The sequence below is a fragment of the Chamaea fasciata genome, unplaced genomic scaffold (assembly GCF_029207755.1).
Source record: "Chamaea fasciata isolate MVZ Bird 193981 ecotype frontalis unplaced genomic scaffold, bChaFas1.0.hap1 SCAF_137, whole genome shotgun sequence".
NCBI classification, from domain to species: Eukaryota; Metazoa; Chordata; class Aves; order Passeriformes; family Sylviidae; genus Chamaea; species Chamaea fasciata.
In genome coordinates, this window is record NW_027094222.1 from 85,254 (window position 1) to 105,694 (window position 20,441).

Below are 20,441 nucleotides of genomic sequence, written 5' to 3' on the forward strand. Positions count from 1 at the left end.
AGATAACCGGAAACCTCTGGAGGAGAATTTATGAGAACAGTGTCACCACATGGAGTGGAGCCACCCACAGATGGATCTACCAGATAAAATTATTGGGGGGGGGGGTGTATTTGAAACAGATCAACCCCCAAGAGAATGTTTGAATCATGCATAGGGTCTCTTGAATATATAACACAGCGATCCTTAAAAAGAAGAAATCTGCAAGGGTGAAGATGTGCTGCTGGCTGGCTTTATGCCGGGCACCCTCAGCCGAGAAGCTGTTGTTTTCCTGTCTCCTAATTGTCTCTTCTTTTTTTATTTTATTTTTTATCAAACTTATAGATTTTTCTAGGAGAGTGGAGCTCGTTTTTCACACTGGGCAGCAGTTAAACACCAAGTAATCAAAGATCCAAGGACTTTGAAGGGGCAGAAGAGCCGCTTATGGCTTCGCCCAGTTAGATAAGAAGGGGGTGCCGACCCGAGGTGAGAACCACTGAGTCACGGGGACATTGAAAATACTGCACGCAACGCTCTGCTGTTGACTCGGCCACTGGAAACTCCAGAAGGGACTTATACAGAAATAGAGCAAGGACCATCAGAGTCATTTCTAATATTCGTAGCTCACCAGACAGGTGCAATAGAGAGACATCTCCCGGTGTCCAGTGGCACACCCTGACCCCATGCCCCACATCCCCCCACTGTGTACAATGTCCCCATCCTGTGTCCCACATCCTGACCCCGTGCCCCACGTCCACACCCCGTGTCCCACATCCCGATGGCACCAGGACATGGCCTTGGACCCACCTGGACTTTCCCTTAGACCCACCTGGACTTTCCCTGAGGAACCTCCGGGACCTCACGGGAGTGGCACCGGGCACAAAAGGACACCAGGTGTCCCCAGCGATGACATGTACCAGGAAAAGGGCGGTGGCACCTGTCACCACATTCCTGGCACCTGCGGCTTCGGTTTCGTCCCTCCCACCTCCTTTTATTGTGACCAAAGGTCCCCCCCGGGTGTCTTCTGTGTCCCCAGTCCCGCTGCGCCCGCGCTTGGGGACAGATCCCTGTGCCCATCTCTGCCCCCCACCTGCGGGGCCATGGGGGGACGGCGGCGGTGGCCGTGGGGCGGCCCCGCCGCACTCTGCGTCTGCGTCCTGCTCGTCTGCACAGGTGGGAGCTGGTGGCACCTGGGACCCCCCCTCCCCACCCCTGGTGGCACCTGGGACCCCCCTCCCCACCCCTGGTGGCACCTGGGGGCTCTTCCCCACTGCTGGCGGCACTTGGGGACTCCTCCCCATTCCTGGTGGCACCTGGGGACTCTTCCTCAGCCCTTGGTGGCACCTGGGGACTCCTCCCAACCCCTGGTGACACGTGGGACCCCCTCCCCAGTCCTGGTGGCACCGGGGATGCCCTCCCCACCCCTGGTGGCACCTGGGACCTCTCCCCACCTCTGGTGGCACCTGGGACCCCCTCCCCAGCCCTGGTGGCACCTGGGGACTTGGGGACTCATCCCCAGCCCCACGGCGGGAGTGCCCCGGAACCGCGAGTTTGGAAACGGGGCGGGACCGGGATCGCCCAAAGAATGTGGGGTTGGCAGCAAACAGAACAAATTGGGGTCTTTGGGGGGGTCCAGGGGTCTTTGGGGGGGTTCAGGACTCTTTGGGGGGGGGTCTCCAGGGGTCTTTGGGACCCAACTGGTGGCTTCAGGACCCAGCTGAGGTTTTGGGATTGTCTTTGGAGAAGCAAGTTTGGGTTTTGGGGGGAGATGTTGGTCTATGGTGGGTGAGGGTCTTTGAGGGGATCCAGGGGTCTTTGGGGTGGATTCAGGGGTCTTTAGGGGGGTGTCAATGGATCTTTGGGTTCATAGAATTTTGGGATCTCACCGGGAGTGTTGGGAGCCACCTGGGGGTCTTGGGAACCCTCGGAGCTTCTTTGGAGAACCAAGGGCAGGACCTTGGGGGGTGCTGGTCTGTGGTGGGTGGGGGTCTTTGAGGGGGTCCAGGTGTCTCTGGGAGGGGTCTGAAGGGTTTGGGGGATGTCAGGGAGGTCGGCCAGGGCAGGTCCTGCACAGGTAGGAGATGGTGGGATGGCCACCAGTGAGAGCGTGGCCGTGTCTGCCCTGGAGACAACATGGCCGCCACTGCTCCTGCAGGGAAGACAACAGGGGACACCACAACAGAAAGCTCTGCTGAGCCCCCCAGGACATCTGCCACCGCGACGGTCCCCACGAACAAGGACATGGACAGTGACATCAACAATGTCACTTCCACGCCAGCTACCACCGTGAGGGACAACAACAACATGGAGGAAACGGCCAGCAGCATCCTGACGGTGATGGTCACCTCATCGGACACTATGAGTGACACCACCAACATGGAGGACACGGCCAGCAGCATCCCGACGGTGATGGTCACCTCATCGGCCACCATGAGTGACACCACCAACATGGAGGACACGGCCAGCAGCATCCCGACGGTGATGGTCACCTCATCGGCCACCAGGAGTGACACCACCAACATGGAGGACACGGCCAGCAGCATCCCGACGGTGATGGTCACCTCATCGGCCACCATGAGTGACACCACCAACATGGAGGACACGGCCAGCAGCATCCCGACGGTGATGGTCACCTCATCGGCCACCATGAGTGACACCACCAACATGGAGGACACGGCCAGCAGCATCCCGACGGTGATGGTCACCTCATCGGCCACCATGAGTGACACCACCAACATGGAGGACACGGCCAGCAGCATCCCGACGGTGATGGTCACCTCATCGGCCACCAGGAGTGACACCACCAACATGGAGGACACGGCCAGCAGCATCCCGACGGTGATGGTCACCTCATCAGCCACCATGAGTGACACCACCAACATGGACGACACAGCCACCAGCAACTCAATGGTGACCTTAACATCTGCCACCATGAGTGGCACCACCAACATGGAGGACACGGCCAGCAGCATCCCGACGGTGATGGTCACCTCATCGGCCACCAGGAGTGACACCACCAACATGGAGGACACGGCCAGCAGCATCCCGACGGTGATGGTCACCTCACCTGCCACCATGAGTGACACCACCAACATGGAGGACATGGCCAGCAGCATCCCGACGGTGATGGTCACCTCATCGGCCACCAGGAGTGACACCACCAACATGGAGGACACGGCCAGCAGCATCCCGACGGTGATGGTCACCTCATCTGCCACCATGAGTGACACCACCAACATGGAGGACACAGCCACCACCAACCCTACTGTGACCTCCACGGCATCTGCCACCCTGAGTGACATCACCAAACCGGACACGGCCACCACCAACTCTATGGAGACCTTTACCTCATCGGCCACCATGAGTGACACCACTGACATGGACACGGCCACCACCAGGCCAATTGGGACCTTTTCCTCATTGGCCACCATGAGTGACACCACCAACATTGAGGACACGGCCACTACCAAACCAATTTTCACCTCCACCTCATCTGTCACCTCAGCTGAAACCACCAACATGGACACGGCCAACACCAATTCTATGGTGACCTTCTCCTCATCTGCCACCATGAGTGACGCCACAAACATGGACACGGACACCACCAATCCCACTGTGACCTTCACATCTGCAACCATGAGCGACAACACCAACACGGACACAGCCACCACCAACCCTACTGTGATAATGACATCTGCAACCTTGAGTTACACCACCAACATGGAGGACATGACCACCAGCATCCCTAGTGTGACCTCCACCCCCTCTGTCACCATGAGTGACATCACCAATATGGACACGGCCACCACCAATTCTATGGTGACCCTCACATCTTCCACCATAAGTGACAACACCAACATGGACACAGCTACTACCAACCCTACTGTGACCTTCTCCTCATCTGCCACGATGAGTGACACCACCAACATGGACACGGCCACCACCAACCCCACTGTGGCCTTCTCATCATTCACCGTGAGTGATGCCACCAACAGGGACACAGACACCACTAACCCGATTTTCATCTCCACTCCATCTGTCACCATGACTGACACTACCAACATGGACACGGCCACCACCAGCTCTATGGTGACCTTCACATCTGCCACTATGAGTGACACCACCAACATGGAGGATATGGCTACCAGCATCCCTAGTGTGACCTCCACCCCCTCTGCCACCATAAGTGACAACACCAACATGGACACAGCTACTACCAACCCTACTGTGACCTTCTCCTCATCTGCCACGATGAGTGACACGACCAACATGGAGACAGTCACCACCAACCCTACAGTGACCTTCTCCTCCTCTGCCACCATGACTGAAACCCCCAACATGGTCACAGCCACCACCAACTCTATGGTGACCTCAACCCCATCTGCCACCATGAGTGACACCACGAATATGGACACGGCCACCACCAACCCCACTGTGGCCTTCTCCTCATCTGCCACCTTGAGTGGCACCACCAACATAGACACGGCAACCACCAACTCTATGGTGACGCTCACATCTGGCACCATGAGTGACACCACCAACATGGAGGAAACGGCCACCACCAACCCTGCTGTGACCTCCAGTCCATCTGCCACCATGACTGACACCACCAATCCAGACACGGCCACCACCAACCCAATTTTCACCTCCACCTCATCTGTCATCTCAACTGACACCACCAACATGGGCACGGCCACCACCAACCCCACTGTGGCCTTCTCCTCGTCTGCCACCTTGAGTGGCACCACCAACATAGACACGGGCACCACCAACTCTATGGTGACCCTCACATCTGGCACCATGAGTGACACCACCAACATGGAGACAGTCACCACCAACCCTACGGTGACCTTCTCCTCCTCTGCCACCATGACTGAAACCCCCAACATGGTCACAGCCACCACCAACTCTATGGTGACCTCAACCCGATCTGCCACCATGAGTGACACCACTAACATGGACACAGCCACCACCAACCCAATTGTCACGTCCACTCCATCTGCCACTGTGAGTGATGCCACCAACATGGACACAGCCACCACCAACCCCACTGTGACCTTCACATCTGCCACCATGAGTAACACCAATATGAACACGGCCACCACCAAATCCACTGTGGCCTTCTCCTCGTCTGCCACCTTGAGTGACACCACCAACACGGACACGGCCACCACCAACTCTATGGTGACCCTCACATCTGGCACCATGAGTGACACCACAAACATGGAGGAAACGGCCACCACCAACCCTGCTGTGACCTCCAGTCCATCTGCCACCTTGACTGACACCACCAATCCAGACACGGCCACCACCAACCCAATTTTCACCTCCACCTCATCTGTCATCTCAACTGACACCACCAACATGGACACGGCCACCACCAATTCTATGGTGACCCTCACATCTTCCACCATAAGTGACAACACCAACATGGACACAGCTACTACCAACCCTACTGTGACCTTCCCCTCCTCTGCCACGATGAGTGACACCACCAACATGGAGACAGTCACCACCAACCCCACTGTGGCCTTCTCCTCATCATTCACCGTGAGTGATGCCACCAACAGGGACACAGACACCACTAACCCGATTTTCATCTCCACTCCATCTGTCACCATGACTGACACTACCAACATGGACACGGCCACCACCAGCTCTATGGTGACCTTCACATCTGCCACTATGAGTAACACCACCAACATGGAGGACATGACCACCAGCATCCCTAGTGTGACCTCCACCCCCTCTGCCACGATGAGTGACATCACCAACATGGACACAGCCACCACCAACCCAACTTTTACCTCCACCCCATCTGGCACCTCAACTGATGCAACCAGCATGGACACGGCCACCACCAACCCCACTGTGGCCTTCTCCTCATCTGCCACCTTGAGTGGCACCACCAACATAGACACGGCAACCACCAACTCTATGGTGACCCTCACATCTGGCACCATGAGTGACACCACCAACATGGAGGAAACGGCCACCACCAACCCTGCTGTGACCTCCAGTCCATCTGCCACCATGACTGACACCACCAATCCAGACACGGCCACCACCAACCCAATTTTCACCTCCATCTCATCTGTCATCTCAACCGACACCACCAACATGGACACGGCCACCACCAATTCTATGGTGACCCTCACATCTTCCACCATAAGTGACAACACCAACATGGACACAGCTACTACCAACCCTACTGTGACCTTCCCCTCCTCTGCCACGATGAGTGACACCACCAACATGGAGACAGTCACCACCAACCCTACAGTGACCTTCTCCTCCTCTGCCACCATGACTGAAACCCCCAACATGGTCACAGCCACCACCAACTCTATGGTGACCTCAACCCCATCTGCCACCATGAGTGACACCACGAATATGGACACGGCCACCACCAACCCCACTGTGGCCTTCTCCTCATCTGCCACCTTGAGTGGCACCACCAACATGGAGGACACGGCCACCACCAACTCTATGGTGACGCTCACATCTGGCACCATGAGTGACACCACCAACATGGAGGAAACGGCCACCACCAACCCTGCTGTGACCTTCTCCCCTTTTGCCACCATGACTGACACCACCATCCCAGACACGGCCACCACCAACCCAATTTTCACCTCCACCTCATCTGTCATCTCAACTGACACCACCAACATGGACACGGCCACCACCAATTCTATGATGACTTTTTCCTCATCTGCCACCATGAGTGATGCCACCAATACGGACACGGCCACCACCGACTCTATTGTGACCTTCACATCTGCCACGATAAGTGACACCACCAACATGGAGACAGCCACCACCAACCCCACTGTCACCTTCTCCTCATCTGCCACCATGAGTGACACCACCGACATGGACACGGCCACCACCAGGTGGATTGTCAGCTCCACTTCATCTGTCACCTCAACTGATGCCACCAACACAGACACGGCCACCATAAACCCTACGGTGACCTTCACGTCATCTGTCACCATCAGTGACACCACCAACACGGACACAGTAACCACCAACCCCACTGTCACCTTCTCCTCATCTGCCACCATGAGTGACACCACCAATATGGACACAGATACCACCAACCCGACTGTCACCTCCACCCCATTTCCAACTATGAGTGGCTCCACCAACATGGACACAGCCACCACCAACCCCGCTGTCACCTTCTCCTCATCTGCCACCATGAGTGACACCACCAAGAGAGACACAGCCACCACCAACCCAACGGTGACCTGGACTCCATCTGCCACCATGAGTGACACCACGAATATGGACACGGACACCACCAACCCCCCAGTGACCTTCTCTCCATCAGCCACCATGAGTGACAGCACGGACACGACCAGTGCAAACTCAATGGTGACCTTCACATCTGTCACCAACAGAGACACCACCAATATGGACACAGCCACCACCAACCCTGCTATGACCTTCACCTCATCTGCCACCATGAGTGACAGCACCAACATGGACACAGACACCACCAACCCTTTAGTCACCTCATCCTCATCTGCCACCATGAGTGACACCACGAATATGGACACAGCCCCCACCTACCCAATTGTCACCTCTACTCCATCTGCCACGATGAGCGACACCACCAACATTGACACGGCCACCACGAACTCACTGGTGACCGTCACCTCATCTGCCACCGTGAGTGACGCCACCAACATGAACACGGCCACCACCAACTTTGTGGTGACCTCCACACTATCTGTCACCATGAGTGACACCACCAACATGGACACAGATACCACCAACCCAGTTGTCACCACCACCCCATCTGCTACCATGAGTGACACCACCAACAGGGACACGGCCACCACCAACCCTACTGTGACCTTCACCTCATCTGCCACCATGAGTGACACCACGGATATGGACACGGCCACCACCAACCCAATTGTCATGTCCACTCCATCTGCCACCGTGAGTGATGCCACCAACATGGACACAGCCACCACCAGCCCTACTGTGACCTCATCCTCATCTGCCACCATCAGTGACACAACCAACATTGACACGGTCACCCCCAACCCAATTGTCACATCCACTCCATCTGTCACTATGAGTGACACCACCAATATGGACACAGCCACCACCAACCCCACTGTCACCTCCACCCCATCTGCCACCGTGAGTGACACCACCAACATGGACACAGCCACCACCAACCCCACTGTGGCCTTCTCCTCATCTGCCACCTTGAGTGGCACCACCAACATGGACACGGCCACCACCAACCCTACTGTGACCTTCACCTCATCTGCCACCATCAGTGACAGCACAAATATGGACACGGCCACCACCAACTCTATGGTGACCTTAACATCTGCCACCATGACTGACACCACCAACATGGACACGGCCACCACCAACTCTATGGTGACCTTAACATTTGCCACCATGACTGACACCACCAACATGGACACCGCCACCACCAACCCTACTGAGACTTTCACCTCATCTGTCACCATAAGTGACACCACCAACATTGACAAAGCCACCACCATCCCGACTGTGACCTTTTCCCCATCTGTCACCATAAGTGACACCACCAATATGGACACGGACACCACCAACCCAATTGTCACGTCCACTCCATCTGCCACCGTGAGTGTCACCACCAACACGGACACGGCCACCACCAACCCTACTGTGACCGCATCCTCATCTGCCACCATCAGTGACACCACGAATATGGACACGGCCCCCACCGACTCTATTGGGACCTCCACCCCATCTGCCACCATGAGTGACACCACCAACATGGACACGGCCACCACCAAGTCTATGGTGACCTTAACATCTGCCACCATGACTGACACCACCATCATTAACACCGCCAGCCCCAACCCAATTGTCACATCCACTCCTTCTGTCACTATAAGTGACACCACCAACATGGACACAGCCACCACCAACCCCACTGTCACCTCCACCCCATCTTTCACCGTGAGTGAGACCACCAAAATGGACACGGACACCACCAACCCAATTGTCACCTCCAACCCATCTGTCACCATGAGTAACACCACCAACATGGACACAGCCACCACCAACCCTACTGTGACCTTCACCTCATCTGCCACCATGAGTGACAGCACGAATATGGACACGGCCACCACCAAGTCTATGGTGACCTTAACATCTGCCACCATGACTGACACCACCAACATGGACACCGCCACCACCAACCCTACTGAGACTTTCACGTCATCTGTCACCATAAGTGACACCACCAACATGGACAAAGCCACCACCATCCCGACTGTGACCTTTTCCCCATCTGTCACCATAAGTGACACCACCAATATGGACACGGACACCACCAACCCAATTGTCACGTCCACTCCATCTGCCACCGTGAGTGACACCACCAACATGGACACGGCCACCACCAAGTCTATGGTGACCTTAACATCTGCCACCATGACTGACACCACCATCATTGACACCGCCAGCCCCAACCCAATTGTCACATCCACTCCTTCTGTCACTATAAGTGACACCACCAACATGGACACAGCCACCACCAACCCCACTGTCACCTCCACCCCATCTTTCACCGTGAGTGAGACCACCAACATGGACACGGACACCACCAAACCAATTGTCACCTCCACCCCATCTGCCACGGTGAGTGTCACCACCAACACGGACACGGCCACCACCAACCCCACTGTCACCTCCACCCCATCTTTCACCATGAGTGAGACCACCAACATGGACACAGCCACCACCAACCCTACTGTGACCTTAACCTCATCTGCCACCATGACTGACAGCACGAATATGGACACGGCCACCACCAAGTCTATGGTGACCTTAACATCTGCCACCGTGAGTAATGCCACCAACATGGACACCGCCACCACCAACCCTACTGAGACTTTCACGTCATCTGCCACCATGAGTGACACCACCAACATTGACAAAGCCACCACCATCCCGACTGTGACCTTTTCCCCATCTGTCACCATAAGTGACACCACCAACATGGACACAGCCACCACAAACCCCACTGTCACCTCCACCCCATCTTTCACCGTGAGTGAGACCACCAAAATGGACACGGACACCACCAACCCAATTGTCACGTCCAACCCATCTGCCACCGTGAGTGATGCCACCAACATGGACACAGCCACCACCAACCCTACTGTGACCTCATCCTCATCTGCCACCATGAGTGACACCACCAATATGGACACGGCCCCCACCGACTCTATTGGGACCTCCACCCCATCTGCCACCATGAGTGACACCACCAATATGGACACGGCCCCCACCGACTCTATTGGGACCTCCACCCCATCTGCCACCATGAGTGACACCACCAACATGGACACGGCCACCACCAAGTCTATGGTGACCTTAACATCTGCCACCATGAGTGACACCACCATCATTGACACCGCCAGCCCCAACCCAATTGTCACATCCACTCCTTCTGTCACTATAAGTGACACCACCAACACGGACACAGCCACCACCAACCCCACTGTCACCTCCACCCCATCTTTCACCGTGAGTGAGACCACCAAAATGGACACGGACACCACCAAACCAATTGTCACCTCCACCCCATCTGCCACTATGACTGACACCACCAACATGGACACCGCCACCACCAACCCTACTGAGACTTTCACCTCATCTTCCACCGTAAGTGACACCACCAACATTGACAAAGCCACCACCATCCCGACTGTGACCTTTTCCCCATCTGTCACCATAAGTGACACCACCAATATGGACACGGCAACCACCAAGTCTATGGTGACCTTAACATCTGCCGCCATGACTGACACCACCATCATTGACACCGCCAGCCCCAACCCAATTGTCACATACACTCCTTCTGTCAGTATAAGTGACACCACCAATATGAACACAGCCACCACCAACCCCACTGTCACCTCCACCCCATCTTTCACTGTGAGTGAGACCACCAACATGGACACGGACACCACCAACCCAATTGTCACCTCCACCCCATCTGCCACCATGAGTGACACCACCAACATGGACACGGCCACCACCAAGTCTATGGTGACCTTAACATTTGCCACCATGACTGACACCACCAACATGGACACCGCCACCACCAACCCTACTGAGACTTTCACCTCATCTTCCACCATAAGTGACACCACCAACATTGACAAAGACACCACCATCCCGACTGTGACCTTTTCCCCATCTGTCACCATAAGTGACACCACCAATATGGACACGGACACCACCAACCCCACTGTCACCTCCACCCCATCTTTCACCGTGAGTGACACCACGAATATGAACACGGCCACTACCAACCCCTCTGTCACCTCTACCCCATTTGCCACCATGAGTGACACCACCAAGATGGGCACGGCCACCACCAACCCTACTGTGATCTCTACTCCTTCTACGGATTTGTCTGTCCCCACCGACACAACCATGGCCACCACAGGCTCTTCTCTGACCCTCACAACCTCTATGGACTCAAGTGTCCCCACCGACACCACTATGGCCACCTCCAGATCTACGGTGACCCCCACCACCTCTACGGACTTGACTGTCACCACTGGCAGAACCATGGCCACCTCCACCTCTCCCGTGACCCCTACGCCCTCTACAGTCTCAACTGCCACCGCCAAAACAACCACAACCACCACCACCACCACCACCACCACCACCATCACCACGACCACCACCACCATGACAACCACAGCCACCAGTCCAGGTGAGTCCTCCTCCTTGGTTGCCCTCCATAACCACATCCCTTCTCCTTGACTTGTCCCCTGCACTCTCCAGGTGGCTCCTGGGGTTTCTCCAGGCCGTGTCGTAGCACTTGTGTCCTCTGGTCACTCTGCCAGGTCAGTGCCTGAATGGCGGCACGTGGGAAGATGGCAAGTGCTTGTGTCCCGGGGGGTTCCAAGGCGACCGCTGCGAGGAGGTCGTCTGCCAAAATGGGGGCACCTGGGCCAACAACCTCTGCCAGTGCACCTCCAACTTCCAAGGGGACAGGTGCCAGTTCGCCAAGGACATCGTGGAGATTCCTACAAATGGTAGGGAGCTGCCCCGAGGTGTCGAAGGGCGGCCACCAGACCAGGACCTGGGCTGGGGTCACCTCAGAGGGGTCAGCTGAGGGTTGGGGCCACTCTGAGGGCGTGGCCTGGGAATGGGACCACCATGTTGGGACAGACCTGGGATTGGGACCACCATGGAGGGGCTGACCCTGGGATTGAAACCACCATGGAGGGATCAGCCAGGGGACAGGACCACCAAGGAGTGACCAGCTTGGGAATGGGGCCACCATGGAGGGGCTGAGCCTGGGACGAATTTGGGTCACCACAGAGGGACCAAGCAAGAAATGGGGTCACCTTGGTGAGACTCACCTGGCATTGGGGTCGCCATGGAGGGACGAAGCTCATCCCCTGACCAAGGTCACCATGGGTGGGGTGGGGACACCGGGGGTCTCCTCCTCATGGGTCTCCTCTGCTTTGCCAAGTGACGGTGAACGCGACGGTGGAGATGACGACCAAAGTCGACAACAGGGTTTTCACCGAGGAGCTCAATGACACGTCCTCACAGGCTTACAAGGACTTTGAGGCAACGTTCCAGGAGCAGGTCAGGGCTCAGCCGTGCCAGGGGTGACCCTGGGGACAACCCCTTGAGGGGGGTGTGGACCATGATGGAGGTCTCCACCTCCCCCGGCTTCTCTTTGTCTTCCAGATGAGGGAGATTTACAAGCACATCGAGGGCTACCAACGCGTGGAGATCAAAAGCCTGAGGTGAGGTCCCCAGTGGTGGCCAGGTGGGGTCGTGACCCTCTCCAGTGCTCCTCTGGGGTGGTTTGGGGTGACGGGACCCATGGCGGGGGGTCAGGTTGAGGCGATTCCCTTGAAGTTTGGCGCATCCACATCCCTCCAAGCCACGTTGTGTCCATGGGGTGGCTCCAGGGACAGTCCAGACTTGTGGAACCGTGGTGTCCCCCCACACTGGGCATCCCGTACTGGTCCCAGTTTGGCCCAGAGCCAAACTCCGCCCCTTCTCCTGGCAGAAACGGCAGCATCGTGGTGGACTACGACGTCATCCTGGCGGTCCCCGCCAGCTCCAAGGTCAACGAGACGGTGAAGGTCATCTCCGAGAACCTCGTCAGCGCCTTCCAAGACTACACCGGCTGTGACGGGAACTGCACAGGGGACAACTGTGAGTCACCCCCCCGGGGGTCACCCCGAGGCCAGCGTCGTGGGGTCCTCGCTCCGGGGGTGTCTGGCCTTGGGGTCGCCCACCAGCAGCTCCTCTCTCCGCGCCAGGTTCTTTCTGCTTCAACGCCAACTCCACCACCGTCCACAAGTTTGAGGCGCAAGAGGTGGCGAGAGGTGAGCGAAGCCCACGGGGTGTTCGGGGGGTGTGGCCCACTCTCCGGAACACCCCAAAACCCGAGCCCTGTGTCCTCCACCCTCAGGTCTGTGCGACGAATATATCGAGGAGGAGTACAGAGAGTACTACACCCCGTTCCTGACGGAGGCCGGGGTCATCTGCATCACCCGCTGCAACGCCCGCCACGAGAACCCCCTGCTCTGCGTCCACGGCAGCTGCTCCGTGGCCAGGACGGGGCCGCAGTGCGAGTAAGGACCCGGCCCCCCCAAAAATGGGTGGTGTCCTTCCCAAAATCCCATGGTTCTCATGGTCTGCCCACCATGGTGAGCCCTGAGATCACCCCACAGCTCAGTGGTGACCACCCCACTGCCATGACCCCCATGACCGTGGTTATCCCACCACCTTGACCGCCATGACCACCATGATCACCATGACCACCACAACCCTTCATGACAACCCCAATACCATGACAACCATGGTTATCTCACCACCTTGACCACCATGACCCCCATGATGACCCCACCACCATGACCACCAAGACCACAGTGACCCCACAACTCTCCATGATCACCATGACTACCATGACTCTCCATGACCACCATGACTCCCATGATGACCCCATCACCATGACCACTATGACCACCATGACCATGGTGACCCCACCACCATGACCACCATGACCACCATGATCACCATGACCACCATGACCCCTAAGACCCCCACAACCCTTCATGACAACCCCAATACCATGACAACCATGACCATGGTTATCTCACCACCTTGACCACCATGACCCTCATGATGACCCCACCACCATGACCACTATGACCACAGTGACCCCACAACTCTCCATGACCACCATGACTCCCATGATGACCCCATCACCATGACCACTATGACCACCATGACCATGGTGACCCCAGCACCATGACCACTATGACCACCACAACCCTCCATGACCACCATGACCCCCATGATGACCCCACCACCATGACCACCATGACCATGGTGACCCCACCACCATGACCACCATGACCACCATGACCACCATGATCACCATGATCCCCATGATGACCCCACCACCATGACCACCATGACCACCATGATCCCCATGATGACCCCACCACCATGACCACCATGACCACCATGACCACCATGATCCCCATGATGACCCCACCACCATGACCACTATGACCACCACAACCCTCCATGACCACCATGACCCCCATGATGACCCCACCACCATGACCACCATGACCATGGTGACCCCACCACCATAACCACCACGACCACCATGACCACCATGACCATTCCCACAGTTGCTCGGACCAGGCGGCCTTCTGGTACCAGGACAGCGTCTGCAGCTCCCGCATCAGCAAGGTGGGCGTGGCCGTGGGCGTGCCGGTGGCCATCTTGGTCCTGGTCACCGCCGTCTTCACCATCCTCCTGCTGAGATCTCGGAGGCAGAAGGAAGAGTACAGGTAAACATGTCACCATGGGGTCACCATGGGGTCACCATGGGGTGAGCTGGGGGATCCCAAACCTCATCACTGTGGGTCCCACCACGCAGGAACAAGCTGAGGTCGCGCTCGGAGCTGTACGAAAGCGATGACGGCGATTGGGATGGGTCCCAAGGCTTCGCCATGCAGAACCTGGCGGCCACCTGGGAAGGTAACGGGGATGGAGGTGGGGATGAAGGTGGGGATGGGGCGCTGGGGGGTCTCTGCGGCACCCAGGGGTCCCCACGGCACCTCTTCTCCCACCCCACAGACATGGAGACCCCCAGAACCGCCAGCATCAACCTGGAGAACGTGGACACCTCGATGACGGTGGGTGACACGTCCCCGGCGGGACCCTGATGTCGTCCCCCTTTTGTTGTGCCCCTCACCCCATCATCATCATCATCATCATCATCATCATCATCATCATCATCATCATCATCATCATCATCATCATCCTCTCTCCTTCCTCCCCAGATGCACATCCAGAGACCCACCGTGGTTCCCCTGAGTGGAGACACCTGAGAGCCAGCGGAGACAGGACACGGGGACGGGTGGCCGGGGGGGTCACACAGGGACACAGGGGGTGACGAGGATGGGGAACTCCACCGTCCTCTTCCTCCCCACGCAGCTGTTTGCACACGTATCTATTTATAATTAAATATATCCTCTAGTTTTATTGACACCTGCTCACTTCCCGTTGGGGACACTCCGTGGACGGGGCCGGATCTGGGCTGGGGACAAGGCACAGATCCAAGGGAAAACAAATCTGAGGGAAAACAAATCCCAAGCGAGGGAAACAAAATCTTGGGGGTGAGGCAATTGCTGAGGGATCGGGGAAGTGCCCTTTGGACACCCCGACCTCGGTGGGTGACGTGTGTGGGACAACCTGCCTTTGTCCCCAGTCCTGGAACGAAACTTCAGCCTGGAGGTTCCTCCACTCCTTCCCACGGGGACAAAGGGCTGGGAGAGGGGGGTGGGACAGCTGGGGTGGCTCAAGGAGCAGGGGACGCTGAGGGTGTGACAAGGTGGGGCCACCCTTGGGTGGGGGGGACGTTGAAGGGGTCCTAAGGTGGTACAATCCATGACTGGGGGGGGACACTGGGGAGGTGACAAGGTGGTGTCACCCTGGGTTGTGGGGGACATTGAGGGGGTCTCAAGGCGGTGCCACCCATGGGTGTGGGGGATGTTGAGGGGGTGACAAGGTGGACAACTGACCACCACGACCGTGCTCCCCACCACCACTATGACCACCGTGACCCCCTCCCACCACCCCGACCTCACGACCCCCATGAACCCCCAACCACCCTAACCCCGTGACCCTCCTGACCCCTCATGACTCCCCCCACCATGTCCCCCCAATCCCGTGACCCCCATGACCCCGATGACCCCACCACGACCCCACCACGCCGTCCCACGCCGTGGATCGGGCCAGGAGGACACGTCCCCCTCACGTGTTGACCCTTGGCCCTCAGCCAATTCCCTCTCCACCCACCCAGGGCTAAAATCAACATTTTTATGACTTTCATTTCTTCATTTCCACCTTTCTTGGCAGCCGGGGCCGGGAACGGGGACCAAAGTCCCCAACACCTGGAGGTGTGGCCAGGTGTGGCCTCAAACACACCTGGCAGGTGTTGGTATGCGGTGGGAGTGGCCCCTGTGGGAGCAGATCCCAGGTGTCACCCCCCTCCAAAATTAACTCCTAAAGGGTGGTCAGGGATGTTTGTCCCCTCCCCAGGCCGTCACCGGGGTTGTCCCAGTACAAACCAGTAACACCAGAGATGTTTGACCGACTTCATTAAGAACCAGAGGGTCCAGCCCCCTTTTTTGGGTGGGGTGGGGGGGAACCTCACCCTTGAATTTGGGGAGGGAGGGAGGTGGGGACGTGACCTTGGAGGTGGGGATATGACCTTGGAGGTGGGGACGTGACCTTGGAGGTGGGGACGTGACCTTTTAGGTGGGGGTCAGGACCCAAAAGTGCTGCTGGAGGTGAGGTCACATCCTAAAAAGTGGGGTCGTGACCCAGAACTGGGGTCGTGACCCTGAAAGTGCTCACAGGAGGAGGATGAGGGGTACGGGAAGAGGATGAAGATGAGGGCAGGGGGGTCAAGGTGGGACCCCAGGAGAATGTCCAGGCTGTCCTGCAGGGACAGTTCCATGGGGTTGGTGATGGGGATGATGGTGATGGTGGTGATGGTGATCATGGTGGTGATAATAATGATGTTGATGGTGATGATGGTGATGGTGATCATGGTGGTGATAATAATGATGGCGATGATGAAGATTTTGATGTCGATCATGTTGATGGTGATCAGGTTGATCATGATGATGTTGATGGTGGCGATGACCTTGACGACGTTGATGTCGCTGACGGCGACAATGATGATAATGATGATGAATGATGAAGATTTCAAGGTTGATCATGTTGGTGGTGATCAGGTTGATCACGATGACCATGATGTTGATGGTGACGTGGATGTTGATGGTGATGACGTTGATGTCGGCGACGGTGACAGTGATGATGATGATGAAGATTTCAATGGTGATCATGTTGATGGTGATCACGTTGATCACGACGATGTTGACAATGATGGTGGTGATGATGTTGATGGTGATGTCAGTGACGGTGATGATGATGATGATGATGATGATGATGAGGGTGAAGATCTCGATGCGGATCATGTTGATGGCGACCAGGTTGATCACGATGATGTTGACATTGATGGCGGTGATGATGTTGGTGGTGATGACGTTGATGACGTTGATGTTGGTGACAGTGACAACAACGATGATGATGATGATGATGACAATGATGACGATGATGATGATGTCGAGGTTCTGCTGGTGCAAATCACCACCCCAGCGCTCCCCACCCTGCCGTGTCTCAGAACCTCGTCATGATCTTCTGCGGCCGCGGGATTTGGACCTGTTGGGACGTGCCGGAGAAGACCCGGCGGAGGAAAACGGGGTGTCAGGAACATCCGGGGTGTCCCCCCTGCCCCACTCCCACCGCGGCAGGAACTCACCGGCACCGACGTGTCCACGGCCTCGAGGTTGACTGTGTGGTCATCCTCCAGCTGGGCTCCTGTGGGACAGGAAGGTTTGTGGGGTGGGAATGGGAGTCCCAAACCAACCCCATCACCCCTGTGGGGTCACCAGAGACCCCTCCCCACCCACCCACTCCACGCCCACCTTTGTTCTGGAAGGTGAAGCTTCCTTGGGGGTCCCACTCCTCGCTGGTGTCCTGGTACCAGCTCTCCATCACCTTCTGCTCGGCCCTGGGGACGGGGCAGGGGGTTTGGGGGGGTCACCATCGGCAGGTCCATCCCTGCCTGGACCCCCCCAGCTCCTCCACGACCCCACAAAGGACCAAAATTCCCCCCTACGACCCTGAGGACCTCATTGAGGATGAGGAACATCTTGAACACCGACAACCCAACGAGTTGTCCCACCCTAAGGAGACCCGCCCCCCCAAAATCCTGTCCCCTCTCACGTGGTAAAGGACCCAGATCTCCGAGCTCGGAAGAGGAAGACGGAGAGGACGGCCACCACGGTGACCAGGATGGCCACGGCCAGGCCCAGCCCCACGGCCAGTTTGCTGACCCGCGACGTGCAGCGGTCATCTTGGTACCAGTACAGGTGGGTCTCGTCGCAGCTGGTGGGGAAGGCGACAACAAGGGGGTCAACCCAAAGCTTCTGGGACCACCAGGAGAAACCGCTCCCACCCCAACCCAGTCCCTGTGGCCTCAAGCTCTGCTGGAAGGCTCCGCCTCGGGGGTTTAACCCCGGAGATGACCGTGGAGATCCATCAGAGGGTTTGGGTCCACGTAGAGGAAGACCCCACACCAACTCTTGCTGATTTTGGACCTCCTGTTCTGCGGAGAAAACCTTGGAGGTGGGCCTGGAGTTACACCAGGAGGGTTGGATCCGTGGCGACCAAGACCCTGCTCCAATTCTGATGATTTTTCGACCCATTTCCATGCACAGAGGAGCTTGGAAAGGATCCTGGAGATCCACCAGAAGGTTGGATCCGTGTGGACAAAGAATCTACAACTCTCACAATTCTTGACTCGTTTCCATGCAGAAAACAGCTTGGACATGACCATGGAGATCCACCATGTGGATCAAGACCCTGCAACAGTCCTGATTATTTTTGACCCATTTCCATGCACAAAGGAGCTTGGAAAGGGTTATGGAGATCCACCAGAAGGTTGGATCCGTGTGGATCAAGAATCTGTTCCAACCCTGACAATTTTTGACCCATTTCCATGCAGAAAACAGCTCGGACGTGACCACGGAGATCCACCAGACGGTTGGATCCACGTGGGATGGCTTTGAGGAGGAGGATGAATGTCCTTCAGCCCTTACAAGCACTGGGGACCCCTGCGGGTGATGTGGCAGGTGCCCCGGTGGCAGTCGATGGTGCTGGCGGTGTCCGGCGTGCAGTTGGACATGCAGGACAACCCGGAGCTGGTCAGGTTGGGAAAGAAGAACTGCTGGTAACCCTCAGGTGCTTGGCTCTGGCAGTAGGCTGGAGAGGGAAGGGAGAGGTCAACTTGGGGTGGGGGAGGACCCTGGAGACCTCAAACCCAGGCGGATCCCTGCCCGGCCGTCACCCACTCACCATCTTCATCGAATTCCAGCGAGCTGTTGGTGATCACCACCTCGGAGGAGTTGAAGCACAGGTTGCCTGGAAGAGAAGTCAAATTTGGGGAGGGGGGGAACCCGCCCCGCTGCCCCTCCCAGGGGTGTCTGGGGCGCTTTGGGTGGGTGGGATGGTGTCCCCCCACCCCATGGACGGCCCTGGTTGTCCCCACCCTCACGGCAGATCCACATCGGACTCCAGCTTGGACTGGAGATGGATGTGTTTTTATAACCTTCTGTTATATATAATATATAATATATAATATATAATATATAATATATAATATATAATATATAATATATAATATATAATATATAATATATAATATATAATATATAATATATAAACAATATACAATATACAATATATAATACATAAAATATAATATACATTATATATCATATATCATATATCATATATCATAATCATATATCATATATCATATATCATATATCATAATCATAATCATATATCTTATATCTTATATCTTATATCTTATATCTTATATCTTATATCTTATATATTATATATTATACATTATACATTATATATTATATTATATATATATTAAATTAATATATCTGTATATTTATATATGTATATATGTATATATGTATTATTATATTATATTATTTATTATATTGCAATATTTATATAATATCATTTAATATAATTATATTATGTTAATATAATTTATATATTAATTATTAAAGTCATACTAATCTGTTGCATACATCGATCAGGGTATATAGGTTTTTATACCCTTTCGTTATATATTATATACATATTTATCATGTATATATATATTATATATTATATATTATAAATATATAAAATATATATAATACATAATAAATAATATATATAAACTCATATATTTTAATAATATCATCTATAATAATTATTATATGCTATATATTGAA

The 20,441-nt window shown here is 55.4% G+C and overlaps 1 protein-coding gene across 1 annotated transcript; it reads left to right on the top strand.

Moving 5' to 3' along the window:
• Positions 1-2,109: 2,109 nt before the first annotated feature.
• Positions 2,110-13,626, top strand: LOC136304645 (serine-rich adhesin for platelets-like). Its single transcript, XM_066208140.1, has 7 exons — positions 2,110-11,731; positions 11,865-12,056; positions 12,500-12,618; positions 12,724-12,782; positions 13,052-13,200; positions 13,308-13,373; positions 13,460-13,626. Exons 1-7 carry the CDS (start codon positions 2,110-2,112, stop codon positions 13,624-13,626), a joined length of 10,374 nt encoding a protein of 3,457 aa, XP_066064237.1.
• Positions 13,627-20,441: the final 6,815 nt, after the last annotated feature.